Source organism: Ammospiza caudacuta, chromosome 6, assembly GCF_027887145.1.
Source record: "Ammospiza caudacuta isolate bAmmCau1 chromosome 6, bAmmCau1.pri, whole genome shotgun sequence".
Classification (NCBI taxonomy): domain Eukaryota; kingdom Metazoa; phylum Chordata; class Aves; order Passeriformes; family Passerellidae; genus Ammospiza; species Ammospiza caudacuta.
This window is the reverse complement of record NC_080598.1, coordinates 27,261,178-27,288,677: the sequence shown is the minus strand read 5'-3', so window position 1 is coordinate 27,288,677 and position 27,500 is coordinate 27,261,178. Positions and strand designations below refer to the sequence as shown.

The 27,500-nt window shown below is 43.2% G+C and overlaps 1 protein-coding gene across 2 annotated transcripts in view; it reads right to left on the bottom strand.

The window, feature by feature from the left end:
- Positions 1-27,500, bottom strand: part of LRP4 (LDL receptor related protein 4) — an 84,477-nt gene extending 56,977 nt beyond the window's left edge. For both annotated transcript variants that reach the window (XM_058807905.1, XM_058807907.1), the window contains exon 1: positions 27,322-27,500. In XM_058807905.1, coding sequence (XP_058663888.1) covers positions 27,322-27,406 — 85 coding nt within the window. In that variant the 5' untranslated portion in view covers positions 27,407-27,500. The remainder of the gene's footprint in view (positions 1-27,321) is intronic.

The following is a 27,500-nucleotide window of genomic DNA, read 5'->3' as shown; positions in this document are numbered from 1 at the left end:
AACCCCCAAGTTCCACAGTTCATTTATATTCACACCCCAGAAAAATTAACCACAATAGCAAAAAGCACCCAAAAAGCTGTAAGAGAATCCCTTACAGCTAGTTTCATACTGTTCACATTGGGTTTCACTTTCAATTAAATAATAGCAACAGCACTGAGGCAGGCAGAGGAAGACACACAGAAAGCAAAATGGTCCAGTCATGGAACCACATCTTTCTAGGTATGTGGGTGGTCTCTACTAGTACAGTGTCAAGTTGCCTTTTTCTACTAATGAACAATTTTAACACCTCTTAAAAAGCTGAGAAGTATTATCTTCAATACAGGAGCAAAAACTTGGAAGGTAAACAGCACAGAACTGTGAGTATTTGGGTGCCTAAGGCAATTAAAATCAGTAGAAAATTAGACATTTAACTATCATTACACAGCTGGCCTAAGAGACTCAGACCTGACTCTTAATATTACAAAATACTCATACCTCCCACCACAGGCAGTCTTCACGCTTGGAAACCTGAGCCTTAAGTGACTTCCCAAAGAGCTTGTGGCCAAACTGAGAACTTAAAACAGATCCTACCCAGTCCCAGTCCACCTCTTAACCAGGGCACAATTTGCCCTTCCATACCTAGGTTCTTACCCCAGAGAGCTTATTGAAACAAACTTGCAGGAAATCAAAGCCACTATTGCACAAACATGGAAGGATTTACACACACTGCTTGGGAAGTCAACACCTCCTGCTCTACCTCACCAGTCTGCTCCCCTATGCCATCTGACCCAAATTATATCAGATCCAAGTCCTGCTTCCAAAAAAAAAGGTCAGAGCCAGGCTCCTGAGACTCTCCTGGGGATTTCCAAGTTCCTGTATTAGCCTTACAGTTCTTAAAAGGACAACATTAAAAGGAAGTCCAGTCCTGAGGCCACTGTTAATCTAATAAACACTGGAATTAGATTTCTTCTCAGTGAAGAGGCTGCCCGCCTGATGGCACAAAGCCAACATTTAAATGCTACTGTTGCTCAGAGCCCTAAATTAGTTTTGGATCTGGGGAGTTTGCCTTGAGCTACAGCCAAAAGAAACATAGGAACTGGAGGGAAATTTGTTAAACGTTAACAGAGCTGCAGGAAAGGACTACAGCAGGACTAGTAGGTGGTGGGGAAGAGGAAGAGAAGCCACAAATGAACAGCAGAAAAAGAAACAAGAAGACATGGGAAGTGACCAAAGAGTAAGGAGATTTTTGTATAGAAGTTACTCTCCCCATGCCTCCCCTCCACATTCAGCTGCATGAACAGCAGACTTTTTAAGTCCCACTTGCTCACAGGGTTTTCTGCACTACAGTAGTTAACATCTACCTTCCTATCTCCATGTTCAAAATACAGAATAAGAATCTCAGGAAACTGTCATTCCTGATTCCTTGGGCTACACTGTTTCTGAGTTACCACAAAATTTGATTGTCATCCTTGGTCAGTTGAGAGTGAGTGAATATCTCCAGTACCCCTTGATAGGATCTCAAGAGATCCCATATTCTCAAGCGGAGTGGTACACATCTGTCTGCAGGAAGAACTTTTGCAGCAGTCTCTTTTTCATGAACAGGATGCAGTGAAAATTATACAAGATCCTGTCTGTTCACGTTGTTCTTCATTTTACTGATGAATTGTAGGACTTAGCATAATGCCCTTCTTCGTTGATCCAACACAAATATCTACATGGAGAGAGTTTAAAGACCATGTTTTGACTTTTCTTTTCTTTTCCCAACAGGAAGTGAGCATGAAGAGTCCCCCATTTGACAGCTGCTTCCTGTGAAGCCAAGCATTCTGAATGAAGTGACCAGAGATGTAGGACAAAAAAAGGAAGATAAGCAACTTCTACCTCAGAAAACTCCTATGACAATGTGACCTGTTTAGTGGATGAGTGAAAGGCTCTGGATGTTATCTACCTCCTCTTCAGTAAAACATCTGACACTGTTTCCCACAGCATTCTCCCAGGGAAACTGGCTGCTCGTGGGTCACATGAGTTCACTGTTCACTGGTTAGAAAACCAGCTGGATGGCCGGGCCCAGAGAGTGGTGGTGCCTGGAGTTACACCCAGCTGGCAGCCGGTCACCGGTGATGATCCCCAGGGCTCAGTATCGGCCTGGTCCCATTTATTGTCTTTACCAGTCTGGATGGGGAGATCAGGCACAGCTCAGGCACTTGCAGATAAGTTGGGTGGGAGTGTTGATCTGTGGGAGGGCAGGAAGGCACTGCAGAGGGACCTGGGCAGGCTGGATCATGGGCCAAGGCTGATTGCATGAGGTTCAACAAGGCAAAGCGTCACGTCCTGCACTTGGGTTGCAACAATCCCATGCAGCACTACAGGCTGGGGGAAGAGTGGCTGGAAAGTTGTCCAGCAGAAAAGGATCTGGAAGTGCTGCTCAACAGCAGCTGAACATGATCCAGCTGTGTCCAGGTGGCCAAGAAGGCCAGCGGCATGCTGGTCTGGATCGGCAACAGTGTGGCCAGCAGGACCAGGACCGTGATTGTCTCCTTGTATCAACACTGGTGAGGACACACCTGAAGTGCTGTGTCCAGTTTTGGGCCTCTCTCTACAAGGACACTGGAAGTGCTGGAGCACATCCAGAGAAGTGCAATGATGCTGGAGAAGGCTCTGGAGCACAACTCTAATGAGGAGAGCTGAGGGAGCGGGGGGTGTTAGCCTGGAGAAAAGGAGGCTTGAGGAGACCAAATTTAACTCCGTGAAGGGATGTTGTAGTGAAATGGGGGTCAGTCTCTTCTTCCAAGTAACAAGCAATAGGAAAAGAGGAAGTGGTCTCAAGTTACACAAGGGAAGACCTAGTTTAGACTTATGAGGAAAAATTTCTTCACCAAAAGGGTTGTCAAGCATTGGAACAGGCTGCCCAGGGAAATGGTAGAGTCACCATTCCTGGAGGTATTCAAAAGGCATGTAGATATTGTACTTAATGACATAGTTTAGGGGTGTACTTGGCAGTACTTGGTTAACAGTTGGACTCATTGATCTTAAAGACCTTTTCCAACCTTAACTATTCAATGAATTGGAAGGAATGAGGAGCTTTAGAGAGCAAAAAGCAACCCCTCTGTCATTTTCCCAGAGCCCACAAAGGACCTTTGTTTGCTCCAACCGTATCCCCACTCTTTCCACTTCTCTACAGAAACATTTCCAAGCCAGTGGGCACACATGTGCACAGGGTGCTGCAGAAAAAGATAAAACGACTGGAGAGCACACTCATTAGAGGACTTATGTGCCATCCTTTACTGTGCCACACTTGAAGCTGAGCATTGCTGGGGGGCAAGAGCATCTGTCCCCCACCAATCTCCTCGCACTGCAGCACAGAGACCTCTTTCAAAGCTTGAAGAGTCTATTTGAATAAATCATCTGTGCTTCTCAACAGAAGCAAGCTGCAAACAGGGTATTAAAAAAGAGAATGAGCAGAGAGCATTGAACCATGTCCAGACACTAAATCAGATGAGCAAAAAAAATAGGTTAAAGAAAACCACAAGTACCACAACACGGATTTTTTTGAAAATTTGTAAAATTAAATCAATGTATAACAGAAATGAGTTTTTAGTCCTAGAAAGGGGTTTCTAAGCATTCTGAAATTCCATCCTATCATTGCTGAGACAACATATATCCAAGCTGCCATCCACTTTCCACACCAGTCCCCAAATTGAGCTCAACTACAGCTTTGTTCTCACACACATTATAGCATTCCTTTATATACTCACCTGGTATTTATGCTCTTCATGTTTCTATCAAGTTCTTTTGCAACATTCCCCATGCAATCTGTGGAACTTTACAGGTCTCTTTGCAGAATTTTTCCTACTGCAGCATTCAGGATTGCAGAGAAGCAAAGACAGATATGGGTGGACAAGGGCTACTGAATTCTGCAAAACTATTAAAATATAGCTAGTAACATTTGAGCAAACCCTCATACATCCTCTCCATGAACAAAATGACCCTAAACCCTATTTTCATTCTCCAGTCCCTTGTCTTTCATGAGACATAGTCTGTTTACAGGTCTCCTGCTGTGCACACAACTCCTTCCCAAAATGACAGAAGTCCTGTCTCTCACAAACACGTATACACACACTGAGCAACGTTGACTCTGGTGAGGATCCCCCTCCCCCATTTGCCTTGTAAAGGGTTAAGGCCCAGTCATCACATGCTGGTAGGCTGACAGCTTTATGTCTAATGTCTGTGTGGGTTTCAGACTCTGCCTTTAATCGGGTTCCATTGCAATTAATCAGTGGGTTTCTTTATAAGAAAAAAAATAATAATAATAAAAAACGGCAAGCATTCTATTCAACCCAATTCAATCTGTCCAGCCAAATCTCACGACCAGCTGGAATGCCCCTTTCCTAGCCTGCCCAGCAGGATGCCCAAGAATGGCGTGTGAACGTTTCTCTCTGCTCCTGCTCCAGCGTTAAAATGAACAATAGTCCCTGCCAGTGTCATTCTTCAGCAATTCATCTCTTCCTGTCGCCAGACTCTTTCGTTCCTTCTTGCCCCTTCCACCTTTTTTGTATCATAAACAACAGCAGATCAGCAGCAATATAATAAAATAAAATTGTATTTACTTGGGAAATTTGAGGGAAGGGGCAAGAAGGGGGTTGAGAACAGCAAGAGGCCCCCACCCCCCTTCAGCAATGAAGACACCAAAAGGGAGTGTTCTCAAGCCCCAGCTGACCTGCTCCGCTCCACGCCTGGTTTCCCTGCTGCAAGGAACATCAAATTTGCCAGGGGGGCCATAGGGGGAGACAGGGCCCTTTTCTTCTAGAGGATGTTGGAACTGTAATTACAGAGAGGCAGTTTCCGGAGGGAAATTAACATGGATCTCAACTCATGTTCTCTGTGTTTTTCATCTGCAGACCTGTGGCCTTTACTCAACGCTCTCATTCAACAGGGAATGGGTCAAAAGAGACTGAAAGAGGCTGCAAGCACAGCATTACGAGAGACCTGGACCTTCTCTTCCTGCAGGAGCAGGAAGAGAAAGGAACTGCTATGGGACAAGTCCAAGCAAAAATATTGTATTATATACAAATACAGTCCTCAACAGAGGAACAGTAGTGTAATTGAATGCATTGAACGGTCCATGAGGATAAGCAGAGGTAGCAGTAAACACCATACTAGGAGACACACCCCCAACACCAGCTCTCCCTCCACAGAAAGGAAATGAGGGGCCAAGACCTGGAAGATTTTAGTAAATTTCATCTCACAGGTGTGAATTTAAAAGGGTTGCTTCCCGGTACGCAGAACTGAGCAACAGTCTAGCAAAAACAGTATCTTATGCAGCATGCTTCAGAAGAAAAATCCAGCTGTTACTGATTACACAGAACATTTAAAATCCATTATAAACAAGTTAGAAAAAGCTTTAATGAAATCCCAGAATTAAATTCACCTGTACAGCTTCTGCACTTTTATGGCAGCACACAATCTCCATATTGTTCGCAACACAAATTCCTGAACTCAATGCACAGTTATTATATTGTATTCATCACCAGAACAGTCATGCAATCCATAAACACAGATTCACCTTCACGTCCTACTTCTTTAAATGGTATCATCAGCTCTGTTTTCTAAACCTCTGACAGAGTCCCATGACAGAAACCCAAGTGTACAACTTTTTTCCAGGTCTCCAACTTGAAAAGCCAAAGAATGGTTTGCAGAAGGGTTGGATGCTTGTAAAACGCTACAGAAGGAAAGGGGAGTAACACAGGTGATATGAAGGTAAAACAGAGTGCCAAACAGGTCAGCCTCAGGCCTCTCAAACTAGCAAGTCCCCTTTTCCTAAGAAAAAGGATGGGCTACAGAAAAGAATGTGAAAGACAAAAGTTGCTTTGTGGGTGAGCCACTATAGGAAAATGGGGCTTGGGAGTAAAAGGTACAGGCTAGATGAGCTTGGGAGATGAGGTACAGGTGTGAATGAACTAGATGGAGGCAAAGAGAGCATGAGGCAGAGTGTCCCATCTGACAACCACTACCCAGAACCATCCTTACACATACCCACATTCCTTCATTTCCTTCTGTCTCTTAACAAGCTTCCCTACTTCTATAATCTTCAATTGTCTTCTGCTACTCCTTCGTCCTAAACTTTACTGGTTTTTTTCCTCCCCTGAAAAATGTCCATAAATTCAATCTCAGTCCAAATCAGATGCCAGCACAATCACTTTTCTCTCTATTCCCACTGAGAACAAATATACAAGTTTAAGCCAGGTCCACACTGATGGCAAAAGAATAGCTCTTTTCCATCTGGATCACTTAGCTACCAAAAAAGTTAATCCTTTAAAATTACCTGCAATAATGTGACCAGGCAGACAGGCTGTATTATTTGGTATTTGACAGCACACAGCTGCACTGGTTTTCCATGTATCCTTTGTGGGATGATAGACTCAGCTCTCCATGCTATTTCTTGCATTGCAACACAATCTTCAACACTGCTTTGTGACACACAGAAATAGCCTCCTGCAGCTGCCTTCTCCTCCTCCTCCTCATGGCCTGTAGGTCAGCAAAGAAGCCCTCAGCCCATAGAGCAGCCTATCAGAAGGCACTCTGTGGACCAGAGCTCCTCTGGTGCCCTTCACACAGAGCAATAACTGGAGCAGAGCTCCTGGGTAACTCAAGCCTCTGTGACTGGACAGTCAATGTCCACCACAGTGAGCATCAAAGAGGCTTCTGCTGCTGGGAGGGTTTTTAACTCTTACTCAGCACATACAAATACTGATTGAAAGTTTTTAAAACATTAGAAATGTTTGAATATTTACCAAGTATTTGCAACTCCACTATTCATGGGTTAATTTCAGACACCAAAGAATCCTTAAGCTTCTTCTGGTTTTGGATTGGACTTTTTCCTTTACTTTTTTTTTTTTTTATTTCTAGAGTATGAGAAGCTCTCTAACGTTCTCCAACTTTTCTGTACTATGGCAAGGTTTTAAACACGGAAGGGGGAAGCATTCTCCATCCTTATTCTCCAAACTTACCAAATCATGTCTAACTGAAGTTACACAGACACTTATAAGGAGAAACTCTTCTCTCTCTCCCTCAAGTTTCAGCCAGAAAAGTTAGAAATTGGTGACACTTTAATCAACTGCAAGAGAGAATCAGGCAAGGACTGGAATAGGCTTGGCTCCTAATGCCCTAACTCCTTTCCTACATATCATCCCTCCTCTGCTCCAGAAGTATCAGGAACTTCCTTTGTAATATCCAATTCACTAACACAGTCAAGCTGAACTCAAAGTGACTGTTCTCAACTTGTGCTTAATTTAAAGACTTAGGCTTCTACTTTAGTTCTCAGGACAAACTGCTCCCAAAATCTTGTTTGTTTTTCCAGCCACATTAGTTGGACTAACTAAAGTGGTTCTCTTTCCCTACAAGCCTTGCCTCACTACTAGTTGTGATGTTCCATGGATAGAATGCTTCTACAAACACTATATCATCAGTAATAGAAAACAATGGTGCAGTCACCAGATGCTAGTGGGGGTAAAGGTACTTGAACATCTACATAAAGACACATGTTATTCTATGTTCTTTTTACTCAGCTCTGTATTTGGCCTATTAGGAATTTCCTCCTACAAATAAGGATTCATATTCTGTGCTCATCTTCAAATGAAAGGCAAGGATATCCCTTATTTAAAAGCACTGGTTATATCTATGCTAAGAACTTTGCTCTCAGCTTTACCATTGCACAGTAGTCTTGCTCATCCTGCATGTGGCCTTGGACAGAGTCCAGGAAGCTCAGTCTCCATATGTGCAGACCCTAGTTATGCTCAGTGTGAAGCATCTGTGGAACTATGACCTTAGAGCAAAAGTATTCTGTGTTCTAGGAGAATACTGACACAGGTAAGCACCTCCTGCCCAAATTTAATTTCTGACATAATACATCTGGAACAAGGATTATGCTTCTGGTAATATTCCTACAGTAACAGAAACATCAGGTCTAAGATGGCATTTGAACCTTTAATACACATGCAACACATCTTAACTAATGTAAGAATTTAACTCCAAACTGTAAGAATGCCAAGCTTGCTGCCATCCCTGCAGAGGCGGAAAGCAATGTTTAAAGGAGGTGTCCTGGCTAATTTTTCCTCATAATGCAACAGAAAAGTGGGCTCACATGATCTCTTCTTGGCTCAATCAAGCAGTTTCATGTTGCTTAGTTATCTCCACTGCAGCTTTAGAAACAGGAGACAAAACCAGCATATTAATATGAGCCTACATGTCGATCCCAGGGCTACAGCAGTGGGTTTAAGCAACATCCAAGGCCAAAATTTATCAGACAGTGAAGGTGAAATAATTTGCTTTAAAGGGATATCACTTTTCTGATTTCTTCCAGTCTTGAGCTGCGACCCAGATCAAATGAACTAGAAACTGAGAGGTAATTCACAGGTAAAGAGAGAATAGGAAATCAAGCATAAACCCTACAGAACAGCTGAGCAGAAATAAGCTAGACATAACACAAAAAAAGGCTGTACTTTCAGTCCACACCAACACTTTGGATTAAACTACACAGAAAGGGCTTGTCAGCTATGCTTCCTTCTTAAAGAAAAACAAAAAAACTAGACTGGCAGAGCTGAAACCACTATGCACTGTCTGCCTTAATCTCCTTTCTCCTTCAGATCCAACAGTGATGCCCCCCAAACCCTCTCTAGCTTTAGCACAGATGCTGACAAAGGTTCCTTTTAGAAGCCTGGACCACAGAGGCCAGAGATAAATCCGTCCACCCACGTATATTTTTGTCTCCTTTGCATATACAAAATTTCATTCACCGTCCTACCTCTCAAACCCATCTCACCCTCCTTCCCTCAAAAGTGATTAAGGAAAAGCTGTAGAAATATTTGCCCAAAGCTGGAGCCAGTTGCTGGGCCCAGCTGCATTGTTGGTAGGAATACACACAGCAAACTTTCACTGTGAGGAGCCCTGCGGGACTCCAGGCACTTCGGGGAGGCTTTGTGAGCCCAGCTCTGCATGCACTAGCCAGGCTATTGTGAAGGGGAAACAGAAAAAGTGTTACAAACCCCAATGCTCTCCCACTCTCGTCTCCCCCCACCTCCCCCATGTGCCCCCCTTCCACCAGCCGCCACCTTCCCCAAGAAAAATCGAGAGGGGAGGGGGCCACTGATGAAGAGACTGAAAAGGTTTCCTCAGTTAGATTTAAGGCAACAAGTCAGGGCTGCAAGGAGTCCTTTATCCACCAGGGAAGCCTCCCACTGCTCCAGAGCTGGGCCGAGCGGGGATCCTGGGGGCCAGCTTTCTGAAGGCTGCCATTGATTTGTCACTGATGATAAGTGAGGCCGGAGTCGTTCCCACCATCGCCTGCAGAGGGGACGACTCCCACAACGCCCGGCAGGGGAGAGGGGCGGCAAATGAGAAAATGCAGAACCCAATGGTTGAAAAAATCCCAAATGGCTATTTTTCCTCTAACGAGCTGCAACAAAAAGGAGCAACCGTGCTGAGACCGAGGCAGGGGACAAGAGACAACAGTGCACAGGGGCAGTGCAGTCACTCATCAGTGGACAAACCTTCCCCATGGAGAAAGAGCAGGGGGGATTTCTTCAGCCTCAGCCTCCTAAGGGTCTCACAGTGCCAACTCGGTCAAACAATATTCCTTCAAAACCTCTCCAGCTGCTCCCTTGCCAATTGCTTTTAAACCTGTTCTATTTACATAGAGACACTCTTCTCTCAAGCACATGCTGCTGGAAACTCGTTCTTCTGCTTTTTGGGAGGGGAAATCTTTTCTCACAGTACTAAATAAATGAGAGAGGCTAATGAAGCACCATGTCTAAAAGGTGAATTCCCAAAGCAACAGGAGATCTTAAAGGAGCACCAGAGCTCCCCCAGGGAACATACAAATAGAGCAGCAGCTGCCTGGGCAAGACCAGATGCAGATGGGTGAACTGAAAGCAAGACAAAAGGTGGAGGGGGAGGAAGGCTGAAAGAAAAAAAAAGAAAAAAAAAAATCAGCAAAAGAAGTAATGATCCTTGGCCTTTCTGATGTAACTAGTTAGGAAAAACCATCAGAACTGGTTCAACTTGCATTACAAAATGTCTCTCTTGTGCTTCAAGACATGGAGGAGGTTTAGGAGTAAATAGGACACCTTCCCTTCCTTTCCCTGCCCTCAGCAAAAGCCCTCAGCTACCTTCTGCCCTGGCCAGGCTGAGGCACGCAGGCCTCGTAACATGGCCTGAGGAGCACAAGAGGCACAGCAACAGAGGGAAAAGAGAGGCACGCCTGCAGCTTCCTTCCAGTTCAATCAGACTAGAGCCAGCAATCCAGAGGATCTTATCTGGCAATACATCACCTCAGGACACTTGTGCACAGTTCCTAAAGCTCCAGTTTATAACCCAGCATGCTAAAATAAATGAAAGTTGCCAGGCTGTAAATTGTGACATTCAGCAATATTTTATCTCATATTCAGCCACTGAGAGGCACAGGGCAGATCACTGGGAGTAGTAATTATTTCAGATATTCTACTTAGAATTTCTTGGTATACAAGAGAGCACAGCCTCCATGGACCCTTAAGCTGGGGATAAGCACAATATCAGAACCTTAACTGATAACATCCAGTCCAAAAACTTCACGAGTATAAACATTAAAAAAAAACAAACACAAAAAAAAAAAAAAAAAAAAAAAAAAAAAACACACAAAAAAAGAAAAAAGAAAACCCATCCAAAACCTCATTCATATTTGGGAAATAGCCAGCAACCAGTGAGCTCAAAACACAGGTTTAATATGCTTCTTTCCAGAAATATTACACTCTAACCAAGCAGCCACATCCTAAACCAAACAAAGCCTTTGAGTCCTGAAGTGCAACCCAATTAAAGCCCATTAAAGACCTCAGCCTCCCAATGAGAGAGGACTAAACATCTCTTGGCTTGATGAACTAACCACTCAGACCATTGCCACTGCTTGAGGACCTGCAAACAGGCTTATGTCCAGTAAGACCTCAACTTGCACACCTGAATAATCTCAATAGCTACATGAGAAACAGGATTCACAAAGCCAGTTTCAGATGGATTCATCTCTTAACAGACAATTTTGATGCATCTGTTGCCAAATGGAGGGAGGGGATTCTTTCATGTCTAACAAAATGCAAACTCATGAGCAATCTCCACCTACAGCCAGGTTGCTCCTGTGGTCCCTTCCCTTTATTGTGCTGCCTGTTTTCATAAAACTTCTGTTCTCTGGGACCAGTTTTTTTGGGTGCGAAGATATGCACACATATTGAAATAACCACTGCTTCCATACAAAAGCAGGCTAAAGATGCCTGCAGATTTTTCTCATGAGAATAGTCTGTATTAATAATATTATTAAGAAGTGCTTCTGATACTACTTCCTGGAGCAAGTTCCAGGGTTTGAAGTGCCTATTCAAATAAAAGATTCCTCATAAAGCTCAGAAACTATTTAAGCAGACACATCATTCAGCCCTGGAAGAAGAATTTTTCCCTACTTGAAAAGTTTTTAAACTCTTCTGTGTCCCCCATGCAAGCACACTTCCTTTTGCTAGAATGATCTCAGGGCCAAAACCCATGAATAGACTGTGTGATGTCTCCTGTCTTACAGATGCACTTACCACAATGACTCAAGAGCAATTTTCCTTCTGTTATTCCACCATACTTTGGGGAGTAGAGTACAATAGACAAATTAAGTTGAATCAGGCTTTTGAGCCAATTTGTGGGCATTGCAATACAATATTATTCAGCCAAATATAGAGTACTTCCTCTGATCAAAGAGCAACCCAAGCCCATCAGTGCTAAAAATGCTACCTAAAATGACTGGATAACTGTAGAGAAGTGACAGAACACAGGGCTATGTGTCTACCTGTAGCAGAATTTTACCTCCAGTAATTACAGTCTACCTTGAGAAGTTCTTGGGAGTTTTTTCAGTTGAATACAGACTTTTTCCCCCTCTGTTTCCTAAGTGGAGGAGTTATTCTTTTCAACAGTTGTGAAGTAAAATTACCTTTTTTTCAGTCAGAAAGAAAAAAGAAAAAATAAGTATTTCTGAGGGGGGGAAAAGGCCCTAGTGTGCAGTTTGTTTCTTGACTAAATTTGCTGAATTTTTCTGGTACCTTATGCTACCATTCTCAGACACAGTAAGAACATAACATTTATTCCAATGGATCATTCTATAAGTAAGAACATCTGGTACATTTGGACCTTCAGCCAACAAGCCTTGATGAGTCAAGATCAGGTCAGCTTAAGTCACAGTACCCAGTTAAGCTACACAGCATTACCGTCATGACAGCATCCATCTCAGCTTCAGAGCTCAGTTAGCTTTCCCATTTCCTGGCCCTTTATTCTGAAACTGAATGTGGTCCACTAAGTCCGCATTCTGAGAAGCTTGCTTGGAGTTTCGTTACCCTCCCTTCATTTTTTCACTGTACAAACATGCAATTTGATAATGTGGAATTACAAATAGCAACAGCCTTTGCCCCTCCTTAAAACTGCACAAACACTCTGCAAACTGAATACACATATGATGATTTAGGTATTAAGTCCTCAGAGGAAAATACCTGTTTTCCATGGGGAAGATAAAATTTTCTGCCCTTCACACTGTAATCTAGTTTCTTGATTTCTTTCCAGGTATCCCTCTGAAACAAACCTTCTGTGCACAATAAGCAAAGGGCAGAAAGCAGTCTTGATTTAAATATAGTTAATTGTTAACACAAGTCTCAGGCTCTCCAGAAACACTAAGATGTTTGCTCAAAATGAGAAAGAAGACTCAGGATGGTGATTTTACATCCATCAGTTGTCCCACCCTAAAGAGCTCTTAGCCCTCCTTCTCTTACTGCCAGTCCTACAACCCCATAAACTGGCATAGTTTTGTGCAGTCTGATAAAAAAACAGATGAGTAAAAGCTATGCAGTGGGCAATGAGCTTCAAAAAGATGCAAATTTGAAGGATCTTCCAACTCCTCCTCACCCAGCCCAGTTTGATTCCTTCTGTTGCTTCACTGCTTGCAGAACCATGGCCTCAGAGGCAAACTGACAGAAGTAGTTGGGGTCATTTCCTGTTTAAGGCTTTAAAAATGTATTTACTACAGTGGGTCATGCGTGACTTTCTTATTACAGTCTGCTTACCAAGTGTTTGTACATTTGGAAGTAGGATAGACATGCTACTGTGCTGAAAATTCTTATGAAAAGGAATAAACATAGGGAATTAGATCATTCTACACTTGAGTAAGTAAATGTTTAAAAATGTAACATTGTAATCTGGGAAAAAAACACTGACTTTAGCATACAGAAAAAAAACCAGCTATTAAGCAACCAGTCACTGTGGTTAACTTCTTTACCCTCCAAAGAAAAAAGCCTGCAGACTCCAAAATAAAATTGTCAACTATCCTGCGAGAAAAGTAAAAAAATCCCAGACCTAGCTCTTAGCATACCTGACTCAACAACCATAGGGAATCTTCATGTAACAGCTTGAAAAGATGGCACTCCCAATCCAAGTTCTGTACAGCTGATCTCCAGGAGGTGTGGGGAAAAACACTTGAGCTATTGGGTAAATACAGCCACTGGAGCCAATTACACATCTACAGAATGCTACCCAGCAATCTAGCTTGCTGCTTGCTGCTACAAAGCAGCGACAAGGAACACCTAATTTTTAGGTGAAGTTGTCAACAGCTAAATTAACCCAAGCCAGGAATCTAGGTTAAAACTTGGATTTCTAACCCAGACCAAGTTAAGCTTCTGTTCTTGACTTTTGTGATTACATGGTTAAATATCAATTTGTGATCCATCCTAAGAGATGCTACAGTCAGGGTACGGGAAAGAGTGGAAGAGTCACAGACACAGAACAGATCTTTGAGAGCTGGGTTTAGATATGATGCTCCTCATTAGACTAGTGCCAACTGTTCATAGAATATGCTGGCAGATGACAGGAACATGCACGATCCAAGGCAAAAGGAGCAACTAAATCCTCTTAAGACGGACATTACGTCTGAGAATAATTTTCACTCTCCTATTATCAGACATCAGACACAACAAGCGTGTCTAATTGTGGTAATCTTGCGTGCATTGTATCAGAAGGGGAAAAAGAACAATTAGAGAAAGGCAGCTTCAACAAGAACAATTAGAGAAAGGCAGGAAAAAGCATCACCATACAGACTAAAAGGCAAAGCTTAAGTGAAGCCTCTATTTACTACGTTAATTTCATTGTGGGTATTTTTTCTCATTATTTCATACATCTGTCAATTTACTACATGCAGAAATTAATTCTTCAGAGAGGGGATTGTTCATATTGTACGTGCATGCTGCATGTAACACTGTGAAGCTCTGATTTCCATTAGAGTGAATCTTGACGTGATCCAATTGACAATTCATGTGTAAGATTCATCCTATGTACATCTTCCCCTTCAGCCTGCCACATATTCATTCAGGGAGAACAGGAATGGCCATTTAGACAGCTTATGCTTTCCCACAGCTAACTCTGTCTTCCCGTGACTAAACAGACACTTTGCATCACCACTGCCACTTCCACATCTTGGCTTGGGAGGAGAGTGGCTTGTGTCTTCTTTTGTGTGCATGCCCAGGCTGGGCTTGTGAAACCTCATCATCACACTACATCAGTGGAGAGTGGTGGGGAGAGCAAGCAAAACTCTAATCCAGAGTCTGCAAATAAGTGTCAAAAACCAACTCTCTGCCAGACATCAGCGATTTAAAAGGCAAGAATAAGGAAGAATAATCAAGGCACTAGCAAGGCGATAAAGCTTTTCATATTCAGATTGACAATTTCTCTGGCAACAACTCACAATTTTAGTCTGTGGTAGCCCAACTAAAATAAGATATTAGGTCTTTTCTTGCCACCTTAATGAATAGAAGTTTCCACCACAAAGGGCATCAACAATTAATGTACTGCACCATCTATATGTATTAATGTATTGTAACATCTATAGGTTGATCTTTCACCACACTTGGATGCTAATACAGCGCTGTCATACAAGTAACAATACAATGAAGAGGCTATGCTTATGTGAGCCACAGAAGCTAAATCCTGGTTTTGAATTCTCACCTCTCCTTGTTTCTAGGGAAGCCTTTCCAAATTACTATCAAGGCAAAGCAAAGAAGCAGCAACTCAGTGCTAAAAAAACGGCTGGTCTTGCCTCCCTCTGTCCTTCCATCAGGCCTACACTGATGAGCTCACTGAAGAGCAATTCACTTCAGTTTGCCAATACCACACAACCTGTGGTTTCACCATTCTGCAGGCCAGTTCTGCGACAAACCAACAAGCTGGACTGATTCACCCAGCAGATATCTACACAGACCTATCAAAGGGACAAGGGAGTGAGACTGCTCTCTGGGACAACCCACATTTACACCAGACTAGGCGCAACAAGAAACCGCACCCCTGGGCCAAGGAGGCCCAGCAGCTAGAGGCCAAGCCACACACACTGTAGGCAGAGAAGAAGAACCCTCAGCAGTGACAACATCCTAGTATCCCTGCCAAAAAAATTTCTCTCAGAGAAGTCAAGTTTTACTAAAATAAAAGGGAGCAGGAGCAAAAACTCCTCTAATTCTGCTATTCCAAAACATGAGCGATATATTACCATAAAACTGTATTTTGATGAGAATATTTCCCAGAAAGCAAGGTTATACTAAAACCTACTCTGAATCAGTAACATGCCGTTGTAAGTCATTTGGAGCTGCATTCTTAGTGCCACCAGAAACAAGCTATGAACTGTGTCCAGGCAAACCAGACCTTCACAGTAAAGCCCACTGTTTAATTGTTTTAAGCAATGTGTTTAATTTACCAAGTTTAAACAGGAGGAGAGGACTGAATTGATAGATATGAAAGAACAGAGGATTGCCAAAATGCAATTCATGATCAGTAAGTCATCTTTCTAGGATCCTTGCAAAAGACATGGATCTGGAGAAAGGCAAGTGGGTGATAACTGGGACAGTTGGAACATTGTTTATTTCCTGTTAGCAAAGACAGCAGTTCAGGCCTCCAAGGATAAATCAAATTTCTTAACCAGATGGAAGACATTTCATTTCCAAACATCATCCATACAACAATGGACCACCGAAAGAAAGGAGCCAAATCACAACAGCAACAAGAAAACAAAATTACTAGAGATTTTAAAGATGAGTTCTCATCAAAATTTGCACTTGCAAAGAGCCTCATGTTACATCAGAACTCACACCACATCCCACCACAATCAATTCGGAGACACTTTTATTGGCAAAACCAGCTCTGCAAGTGTTACCCACATGTAAAAAACAGCACGCTTGAGTTTCTTCCAGAAGTGGATTCAACATATGAAGGACCCATGTCCACAGAGGTTTTAAGAGAAAGGGATACACAGAATGGAGTCCAAGTTTCAAAGAAGAACATTTTATTTATAGTAAGATAAATGTTCTTTGCTCTAATATATTTTGTCTTTTACTCATAAGATTATAAAATTTTCTTCTCAGCCTTTCCTTTTACTTCTCATTCCAACATTTATTGTTTATGGTATTCTCCCTGTATGCAAAGTGCAACCCAAATTGCACATGCCAGCTCAGTATTTGGTAGAATCTGACTTCATTTTCCACATTTCACTTGGCACTAAGTGCCAGCAGAATAACTTTTTACAATAACTTATGGCAGTTTAGTTGGCTAACAGGTTTGGACTTTTTTTTCTGCTACAGAAACTTGTGTTCTGGCTTAGATTCTGACTAGTTTCTCATGTGAATTTTGGACGAAATTAGTTGCTTCCCAAGCCTCAAAAGGAGTGTCAAACCCCAGAAACAATGTTTTCATAGGCATGGATAGCATTTTCATTTGGTTTCAGCCTATGGCTCTCCTGTGCTATTAGGTGGAGACAATTTTTGCTGTTTCGGATAAGATTGCATAAAAAGAATTGGTTTTGCTGCTGCCAGGATCAGCAGTGGGAATCCTCCCAGTCCTACTCTATAGTAATCATTACACAGATCTCTAGATCCAGTAACTTCATGTCTTTGCATATCTGAAAATAAAAAAGTTTACCTCCCTTTGGTTACAAGGGAAGAACATTCAGAGCTCTGGAGTTCGTTCTTGTGGGAGTCAAATATTTAATTTACTCTTGATTAGTATAGGAGGAAAATCTCAGCAGTGTATTCACTTCTAATGGTTTGAACAGTTCAAACATGCCCTACTTGCTAGGGCCACTAACGCAGCCAGCACAGTCACACAAAGCCTTAAGCATGCAAAGGTTCCTGAGGCTCCTTATGGTGGGGCTGTAGAGGGTCTGTGCTGTCTACCCACCCCATCCCATCCCAGGTAATATTCTCCTTAAGGAGCTACTGTCATTCTGCTCCTGTGAGCCAGTCCCCTTCTGCTTGTCTCTAAAGGGCATGGAGCCATAAAGCACATATGTTAGAGACTATGGTATGCAGCCTGCACAGTCAGAAAAGCTGGCTCCTTAGGCTACCTGGTCTTCTAGGGTGTAACTCCAATGGCCCTCTGTCCTCACAACACTTCAAGAAGCAGTTTTAGCATTGCCACCACATTTAGTTTAAGATCTTGACATAGGACGTAAAGCATGTTGTTACAGTGTTGTTCAAGAAAAACCCAAGACAAACCCAGACAACACTCCACACCTTCCCCAGATGACCCTGCAGGACCAATGCACCGCAGTACCTTAGCCAGCTAACGTAGGTGTTTTGGCAGCTGTCCCAGTCACTTAATCGAAGCCTGAGCTCACAGGCTGCTTTGCCCGAGCGCGTAAATCAAGATGTACATACCAAAGATGGCATCTCTGCCTCGCTCCCTTCCTTGCTCGAAGGCTACTGTGTGAGCACTGTTTATTTTTATCCTTCAATTCATGAACTGTACATAGGTCTAATTTGCCCTGTATCTCCCATTATTTCTATATTGTAACTGTTAACTTTCCACCTTGTGTACCCAATTAAGTGGGGGACTGCCAAGCATTTAAAGGAGGCAAGTGTCTGCCACCCCTTCTTTCTTGCCAGTCTGCTCTAAAGCATCATCACGAAAACTGCTCACAGGTCCTTTCTCAAAAAATAACCATCTGAGTTTCTCTTATTCTTCCATATTACCATCACCAAGTTTGCTTCTCCAGCACAACCAACCAAGAAAAGGTTACTACAGTGTATCACAGGAATTGTCCTCTTTTTTTTTTTTTTTTTTTTTTAGACATTCCTTTAAAGCTTAAAAGTTTGCTCCCAAACGGGTAAACAACTAACCATAACAAGGCAAGAAAAGAAGCACCAAAACAACATTCAACATTTTCTAGGGACAATTGACTGGAAAGCTTAAACCTAAGAAATTTACTTATTTTGTTTTAGTCTGGAATTTGCCCTAGGAGCAACAGAAGATTACAGCTCCTCCTCTTCCAGGTCACAGAAGGCAGATCACAAACAAGAGAAACCTCAGAGAAATAACAGGCTTCTCCTGTTAGTGAGCAAGCTGCTTCAAGCCAAAGGTTGTAGTTGAAGATTGCAGAAGTCCAGGAACACCAGGGTTCTTCTTGCTTGAATACTGGTAGCATAGAAATTATTCAGCGTAACTGTAAAGATGCAAAGATGACAAATCTGCCCTTTTGGAGGAGCTGAGGCACAGGCAGGGGATCCACCTGCTTCCCAGCTAAAAGAACATAGTGCCTGGGAAAAAAAAAATCAACAAAACAAACAAAAACAAATCCCCTAAAACTAACAGCTATCACCCAAAAGGCCTAAAGGTCTTCTCCAAAAGGCCTAAGGGTTTTCTGTTGTTTAAGGTAATGCTGATTGCAGGTCTGAATTCTTTCATACACTCAAAAATGCAGTGAACAAAGGCCTACAGACAGTATTGACTCATGAGTGGTGACAGTTCAAACTGGAACACACGAGGTTACCACCCTTGTGGTGGAGACAACTGCTCAGCAATCAGCTCTTCATGACTCAACACCCTCCTGCAGCTGCTGTTCACTTCATCAGGGAAGAAGTCAGGTGCAGAGGCAGCCTTCCCTAAGATAGCAAAGGGCCACAACCACATCAACCAGACAAATCTGTCCTTCCCAGCTTCCAAGACAATGCCCAAGAAAATTCCCTTCATCACTTCATCTCTGCATGAATACAGCTTTGAGCTCAACCTGGTCTTTCCTTGTATTTAACTTAGGTCTGTTTGCAGGCTAATGACTACTGTTCTTAAAGAACTCCTGACCCAGTCTCTCACTTATTCCTGCATCATGCTTTCTAAGATTTAAACACTGAATACTTCTATTTGAGATCCATGACTAAAATGCAGGTAGTTCTCTAGCATTCCTATTTACCAATGACAATTCTCTCCTGTTTCTTGGCTATTAAAGGCTCCAGAATGGCAGCCTCCAATCTATCTCCCCATTCCCATACTACAAACTCTCTAGATTTCTCTCACAGACAGACTTGTTGTGTTTTTCCTCATGCTAATAGGTACTATGCTGATTAAGGCCCTTTTTATAAAGGCAGCACAAATTAGCAGCATGTTCTTCAGCCACAAGAAGCTCAACTCAGGCTTTTCAAGAGTAGCAGGCTTCAAAAATCACAGTGAAGAGAATACAGTCTTTGAGGCCTCAAAAACCTAATTTCTTAAATTTGTCAAGCTTGAAGAAGTGGCAAAGTCTGAATAACAAAGAAAGGACAGCAGTAAAGCTGGCTTCCTCCTAACAAATGCAGTTTTAATTCAGAGAATTATCCCACCTCCCAGTTCATCCTCAGAAGCCTGGAACAGAAGCAGGAAATTACAACCCCAAGACTTCCCTCTCTTTTTTTTTTTTTTCGCTGCTCTCAGAGTTGCAAAGAAAGAATTTGACTATTCAGCAGTTATGGAAATTCAGAACTAAAATTGGGTGGGAGCACAAAGGAGAAAAAAAAAAGAAAGAAGGTGTGTCTTTATTTTATTCTAATCCTAGATCCCACGAGACCGTTCTGATATACTGAACGGCTGCACCTTAAGCAAGAACCTGTCCCAGCACTACCAGCTGTCACCAAGTCAAATGAACTGACAGAGCTGGAGATTCAGGCTAAAGGAGCAGAGTGTGTATTTCCCTCTAACCTCGCACAGTCCCAGGATGCTCCTTACAAGCCTTTCAGAGAAGAAGGCTGAAAACATCAGGTGTCTGTGTTTTAACTGTTCACTATAGTGACTCACTCTTTCACACAGCAATTCTTAACAAGGAAGGGGAAGAGAAGTAGGCTGCTTTTCCAGGAAAGGAGCAATTTTCTGCCACCAGACTTACACTTGTTTCTATATCCAGACTTCTTACCAAACCCATAGTAATGTCCTATTCTCTCTTGATGCTTTTGTCCAAGCAATTATCTCAAAAGTTCTACCTTCTCACTTCAGTTCTGCCCTCCCAATTTCATACACTTTTCCAGACAACACTGTCTGCCAAAATACCTTCTGGGACATCCCACTCAAAAATCCTTCCAGCTAATGTACTCCCAAGGCCGACAGTTCCATCACCACCTCTGTCTGCAGTGGTGGAATGTGGAATCTATCTCATGGGCTCACCCTCACAGTGTTCTGCTAACAGTCTCCCTTTCCACCTCTGACTCCATTGCCAGGCTCCTAATATTTCATAAAACCACTCCATTAGGTCAGGGACTCTACTGTCACGGATTCCTAACAATTTGTCACATCCTCCTTTAAAGCATTAGTAAAATAAGTCTTTCCCTGTCTCAGCAGTTAAATTATGCTCAATGCTCATCTTCACTTTCAAAATTTCCATCTTTTATCCTACCTAATTAACAACGCTTTCTGCCATCAGATCCCACATAATTACTCCACTTGGATTTCCTTACACGACTCTTCTGTTCCTTTGCCAGCTCAAATCCTTGGCTCTCATTTCCAAAATGCCTATCTTTGCTTCTGTTAATATCTATACTCCTATATCCCTTTACCTTCTTCTCATGGTTTACACTACTCTTGCATTTACTTCCTCATCCTTATTTACACAGCTACCAGCTTTCAGTAGTCTTTGATGCCAACTCCTACCCAAAACCTCTCTCTATCATCATTCTAAGAAGTGATTGGAATGAAAAACTTTGGAAGCTTTTCCCATTAAATCAAAGCTAAAGGAAATTTAATTAGAAAGCAATACAATTTTAATATTGACCTTATCTATCCCAGTAGAATTATCATACCCCCTGATCCTTATCAGATGTCAGATGTCCAATTAAGACTATAAAGCCTTTGGGGCAAATGTAGCCCTTCCTTCATGTTACACAGAGACACAGCACCTAGACCAATCCTTAAGTTAAGAAAAACACCTTGGAAAGTCAAAGAACTTGATTTTGCCAAGGGCAACACCACTCCACTGTGATTTGGAAATTACGAGAGAAGTTAAAAGTCCTCACTCTCTGAAAGTTCAAAATGCAAGAATAGGGTTCCCCTCAAGAGAAATAATGTTGGACCATGTCTGAGAGGAGCGGGGTACAGAATGCACTGAAAAGGTTTTTCCATGGTATCTCTAGCTCCTTCCTGCCTCAAATCTCCAAAGCCATCACTTATCCACTTCGAAACAGCAGGAGAGTCACTTCTTTTTTCCTCATCTCTCCAGAAGAAGCATAGCAGAAATAAACCTTGAGTGATAAATTATGAACCACTTTTGTGTGGCTGCCTCTTGGCCAGACAGGAAATTTTTCTCCCAAAGCCTTTTGTTTCCAGCTTTGATCCCAGTGTTGGATCCGCTCTGTTCAGCATGGAGGTGAAGGGAGAGCTGACACAGGCCAAGTTCAGGCTTACTGCAAGTCACAGTCAGACCTTCCATTAGCCTTCTACCCTCCCCCTTTCCAACTGGAACTCTCCTTGAGTTTGAAAAGATCCTATTAAACATTTTCCAGAGGGCCTTACAGAGGATACATTATTTTGATGGATGCTGGGGCTAAAGGAGGAGGATTTCTAAGTACAGTGAAATAATGGAGTTTGTTCTAATGGGTTTAAGAGATGCCCGGGGGCACCAAGTAAGTTCCTTCTCTGCAAATCAAAAACACAGAAGACCAGAAAATGGAGCCGAACAACTGAACGCCAGGAAGCGGGGAAATCGGGCTCTATTTAACTGCTGCTCTTGGTTACAGCCAACTTCAGGCTGCTTGGAAAAACAGCACACACACATATCACTGGCACAAACTTAACAGGAGGAAACAAAGAGACAACAGGGGTCAAACTAGGGGTGGCAAGTAGGAGAAGGATGCAAGGCTGGGTCCCCACCCCCTACCAGAGAGTCGGATCAATTATCCTTGAATACTAACAAGATTTCTGATTAAAGAACTGCTGCTATGCAATAGAAACAGAAAGCTCCAGCAGCTGGGAGGGGCTGTCAGGCAGTAACAAAGAGACACAGAAGACTATGCCCTGCTAGGGCATACTGAGGAAGTCACCATGCTGGTAGCCAGGAGAGGGGTCTCCCCTGCCTGGAGTCATGATAACGTCTCACTGCTGGCAGATTTAACTTCAAGAGTAAAATTCCACCTTGACACTACAGAACATGGGGGCTGTTTTCAGGCAAATATTTTATCTACTGGAAGCTTTGCTGGACAACAGTTCCTTATACAACCTCATCATTACAGTACAGGAAGGTGAATTCTACTCTAACCTATTCAGGGAAAAAATCTGGTGCTTTTTACTTCTGAGTATTGCAACAATAGAAAGTTGCTATCAACATACAACAGCTTGAGAAACAAGATCTGCGCTGTCTTTGGTCATATACATTTTGACAAAACTCCAGCTAGCAGTGCAAACACTGAATATGCACCTACATTGCTGTCCTTTAATCTTAATGGTTTGTGACTTGCTGACTGGTGGCTAATACCAGAAGAACCTAATCACCTAAGAACCTCATGACAGACAAAGCTTCTGTTACTACTTTTCAACCCACAGGTGTGCTAACATGCTTATACCAGAATGCTTAATGCATCTCATGCCATCAGAATAGGGCTCATGATACTTCCATTCCCTTTTTTTCTTTATCTTCTATATTAAATTACCTAATTCCCTGACATGAGGAATTTCAGTCATTCACAATTCAGCACTATAAAATTCAACAAACATCAGCTCCATTTGATGTTAATAAAGTCTTTATGAAAACTTCTTTTCCTGCCCTTACACAGTGAGTCTCCTTTCATCTAGGGTCTCAACAGCCAAGGATATCTGCTGCTCACAGAAAGACTGATTGCAGCTCAAGAGTCCCCCAGACTAGATGCAAAGGCTGGAACACTTCAGCATCTATCAGACAGCTCTGCACAAGAGAGGCAAAAAAACATGCCTGGAAAGCTAAAAAACCCGAACATGAATTCACTCACAACAGGAGGGCAGTCAAATACTCCCAGATAACAGTCCCAGAGCAACCAGATATAAAGCATGAATAAACCACAAGTCTACAGAATAACAAGCTCCTGCATCCATATGCTTACTATCTTTAGTACAAGGAAATGGAAATCTACAGACAGAAGAAAGAAGAGATTCAAGGAGCATTACAGTGCCCAGTTTTCACTCAGTAGAGACAACAAAATCCCATAAAAGAGTAATACCTAACCTAACAGCAATGGCAAAGAACCATTGACACCACAGACACAAAAGTAAGAGCCTAACCACCAAGGACATGAGATTTGTGGATGACAATTACATTACTGTTTCTTGCCCTGCTTTGTGTGAAACACAGACAGCCACTAAATACAGTATACCATTTAAAGGAGTGGGTTTGTTGTATATCAGAGCTCCAGCTCTGGATGTTTTATCAGGTAAAGCCAGACACCTTAAAAGATGGTCAGCTTAAGTCTAATATATACCATCTGATTATGTAAACCCATATAACAAAACATCACAAAAAGCTAAGCCACAAATAATGGAGGACTAGAGAAATAAAGTATCCACCTTTCTTTTATATTTCTTTTAATAATACTTTATTTACCAATTCACCCTTTCCAACAGAGTCAGTAAAATTTCTGTGGTTTTATGATCTTTTGACCATCAGCGAGAGAAATGTAAGTATTATTAAAAAGAGAAATAGTCACAAGCAGCAAAGGAATTCAATGAAGCTGCAGAACATGCACTTACTATATAAACCTATTTTTAAAACCTTGACTGGTTTTTAAGATAATATCTCTTTATCAGCTTTTATAAGTGTTATGAAGCATACATTCTATTGTGTTTGACTGTAAGTTGCATTCTAGGGCAAATGGAGTTGGCCTTGGGCAAGACAATTTCTACTTCACTTCCCACATTTACAAAACAAGGATAATATTTGCCTATTTCACAAGAGTGCACGAAGATTCAAGAGCACTATCAGACTACAGATCATCCTCACAGAATTAATGTTTTAACTAATTTTTAATGTTAATTTCACTAGTCTGTTGAGCATTTACAAGTAAAAACAAAATACAAATCACTTTGATTTCTTTTCTAGTTAACATACAGCACGTACTGTTTCCTCGTTTGAACTACAAACAACTGGATAATGTTTGTATCTAACCACTTTTTCCTTCTGTAATTTCAAGGAATACAATGTAGAAAAACAACCACCAGTTTTCTGCAATCATATTTTGCGGCCCACATGGACAGAATATCCCTTTTCAAGGTTCACAAGACATTCTGGAAATGCAAACACTTTATGCAACTATGCACCTATTAATTTTGCACCTATTAATATAAATTGCTGCATACACCCACACTTCCAAGACATAAGAAGAGTTTCTCTATTGCAGAAAACAGTGCTATAGCACACAACTGAAAGCTTCTAGAAAGAGAATATAAAAGAAAATTGGTTATATATACTAAATAAAACAGTTACGCTAACTTCATACTGGAAGATTTATGCCATATGCTTTTCCACTATGTTTTAGTGGATGGAATTGTCAAAAGCAAAACAAAAAACCATCACTTGTCACCACCTGCAGCACATTGCTCGTCATTTTAGAAATACAGAAAAAACCATCACCACTCTGGAAAAAAAAAAATTCAAGATAATTCAGGGTGATCAAGAGATCTCTGAATATCATCCAAATTGATGATTCAGCAAACCCTGGCACTCTCAGCACACCCAGGAAGGACATTATCAGCTCCAAGTTGACAAATGGGTGCTTTACACTTGGCTAATAGCTGCAGAACCAACAGCAATGCCAGGCAGTTGAAACTCTGATTCCCACTGCAAAATATACTTCCACAGAAGCAATATGTTTAGGTTTCCAACTATAAAACATAGTCAAGATGTTTCAGAAGTGAATCTCTGATATTAGCTATGTATTGTTCTGACAGAGCTCCAGGAGCCAAAACAGCAAACACATCAGCCAGACGGGTTCTGTGACATTCTGTATTTATACTAACACAGACCATCTTAACATCAGGTCTTCTTTGCTCTAGCCACCAGCAGTGCTTGACATGAGCATTAAATTCCCTCTCTATACCTGTTTTTACCTGCAGTGCACTTTTCCAAGAGCTCATGATACTTGCAGACCTCTTTTGTTGGTTTGGGGATTTTTTGGCACAGACTTATCCAGTTTGATCTGCCACTATCCACTACAAAAGAGTCAAAGGTCAGTCTTGCAGACTTGTTTGCTCTACGCTGTCCTGTACTGAGGCAGAGCAGTGAATGACCAAGAGTTTCTAACAGCTTACCTGTTCAGCATCACAACTTCCGTGAATGCTTTGTGACAGTTAAGCTGCACGCCACCCCTGCAGGTACTTCTAAGGGACAACTTGGAAAATTTTCTAGCTAAGTCAAAGAACACAGACTCATCACAAACTTTGGCATTTTCTCTGCCACCTCAGTCCTAGTATCTCCTCATGTTTGTTCCTACTTCAAATAGAAAAAAGATTGTTCAGGAATTGTGTCCTTATTGCAAAATTGTGTCCTTATTTCCTCATATTTTGATGTAGGAAAGAGGATATTCACTTCTGGAAGCAGCTGGCACGTGCAAACATAAACTCACAGTCACCCGACAAGAAGATACAAAAGTGCACTGATGGGAAAACTACTTGAAAGAGAAACAAACTGCCATAAAAAAAGCATCCTAGAGACATCAAGGAACAACCACCTACTAGCAAACTTGCATTTTACAATCAGACATCCCCCACATGGCTGTTAACAGCCCAGACACATTAACTAGGAGCACCTGGGTAACAGCCAAAACAAAACACATGCAGATCTGTACCTACACTAAGATCTCTCTTTTAGATCCTTCTCACTCCTAGAGGGCAGCTAAGTATCTGTGTGGCATGGGGGAACTCAAGAGTCCTTGTGGCTCCTAAAAAGCAGGCTTTCTGATACACAGCACTACAGCCCTCTCTAGTCAGTCTATCCAAGTTAGCTTAGCACACTCTTCAAAGCTGCCTGCAATTAGTTTTTTTGTTAGAAGAGAAATAATATTACTTGAAACCCAAACTTCCTATGATTGTGCCCCAGGGGCAATACTTGTAGAATGATGGAGGTCAGCAGCACTACTGCAAATGCTTCCTGTAATTTCAGAGTAGCACAGGAGAAAACGGATGGGTGAAATTATACAGCAGCTGCCAAAGCAGTGAAGGGAAAGAAATGAGGTACGCATCTCCTCTCACACCCCTCCCCCAAAAGCCTTCTAACTCTTTATAAACAATTTTGCGAATCGTTTGGATGTTTTCTTCTCCACCGGGCGCATTTGTAAAATCAAGAACCACGGCACAAGACGAAGAAACAGCAGATGTCAGTTGATAGAGCAACCACAAAGCTAAAGTTTTCATGGAGAAACTTGATGAGACTACCTCCCGGCTCGCTAGGAGCGCAGCGAAAGCCTCCCCTCATCACTATTTTTGGTACTCCTGCTCTGGCCCCACTGTGCCAGGGCGCTGAGGGAGGACTCCCAGTCCCCGCCGAGGCGAGGCAGGTTGCCCGGGGCGCCGCCGCGGAGCCGGGCTGTACCTTTAAGGGGCCCGTCGCGGCGGGTGCGCGGCTGCATTCCTGCTCCGGAGCGGCGGCTGTCCCGACACGCCGGGCACGGCAGCCTGCGAGGCAACCTGCGCGCCCGCCCCGGCCCGGCCCGCCGCTCGCACCGCGGGAACAAAGCCCGCGCCCGCCGCCGCCAAACTTCCGCGGGGGGCAGCGGCCGCGTGGGCTCCGGGGCAGCGCCTCTCCGCGCCCCGCGCTCCGGCCTGCCGGGGCACTCCGCCGGCTCCAGCCCGCCGCGACACGCGAAGGCGAGAGCCCCGCGTCCGGGCGCGGGACGGGGCGCGGACAAAGCGCGGCGGGGCGGCGCAGGGCAGGGCTCCCCGCCCGGCGGGCGCGGGCAGGTGAGCGGCGCGGCCGGGCAGGGCTCTCCGCCCGGGCGCGGATCTCCGCCGCCGAGCCCGGGACGGCAGCCGGGCCCCCCGCGCTGCCGCGGGGCAGAGCGTGCCGCGGCAGCCGCTTACCTCTGGAGCGGAGCAGCGCTCCCAGCAGCACCAGCAGGAGCTGCGGAGACGCGGGCAGGAGACAACCCCCGCCGCGCCGCCTCATGGTGGCAGCGCCCCGGCCCCGTGCCCGGGCCGCCCGCAGCGACGTCGCGGGCTCCTCCTGCGCGGAGCACCCCGACACGACCGCCGCTCGCTCC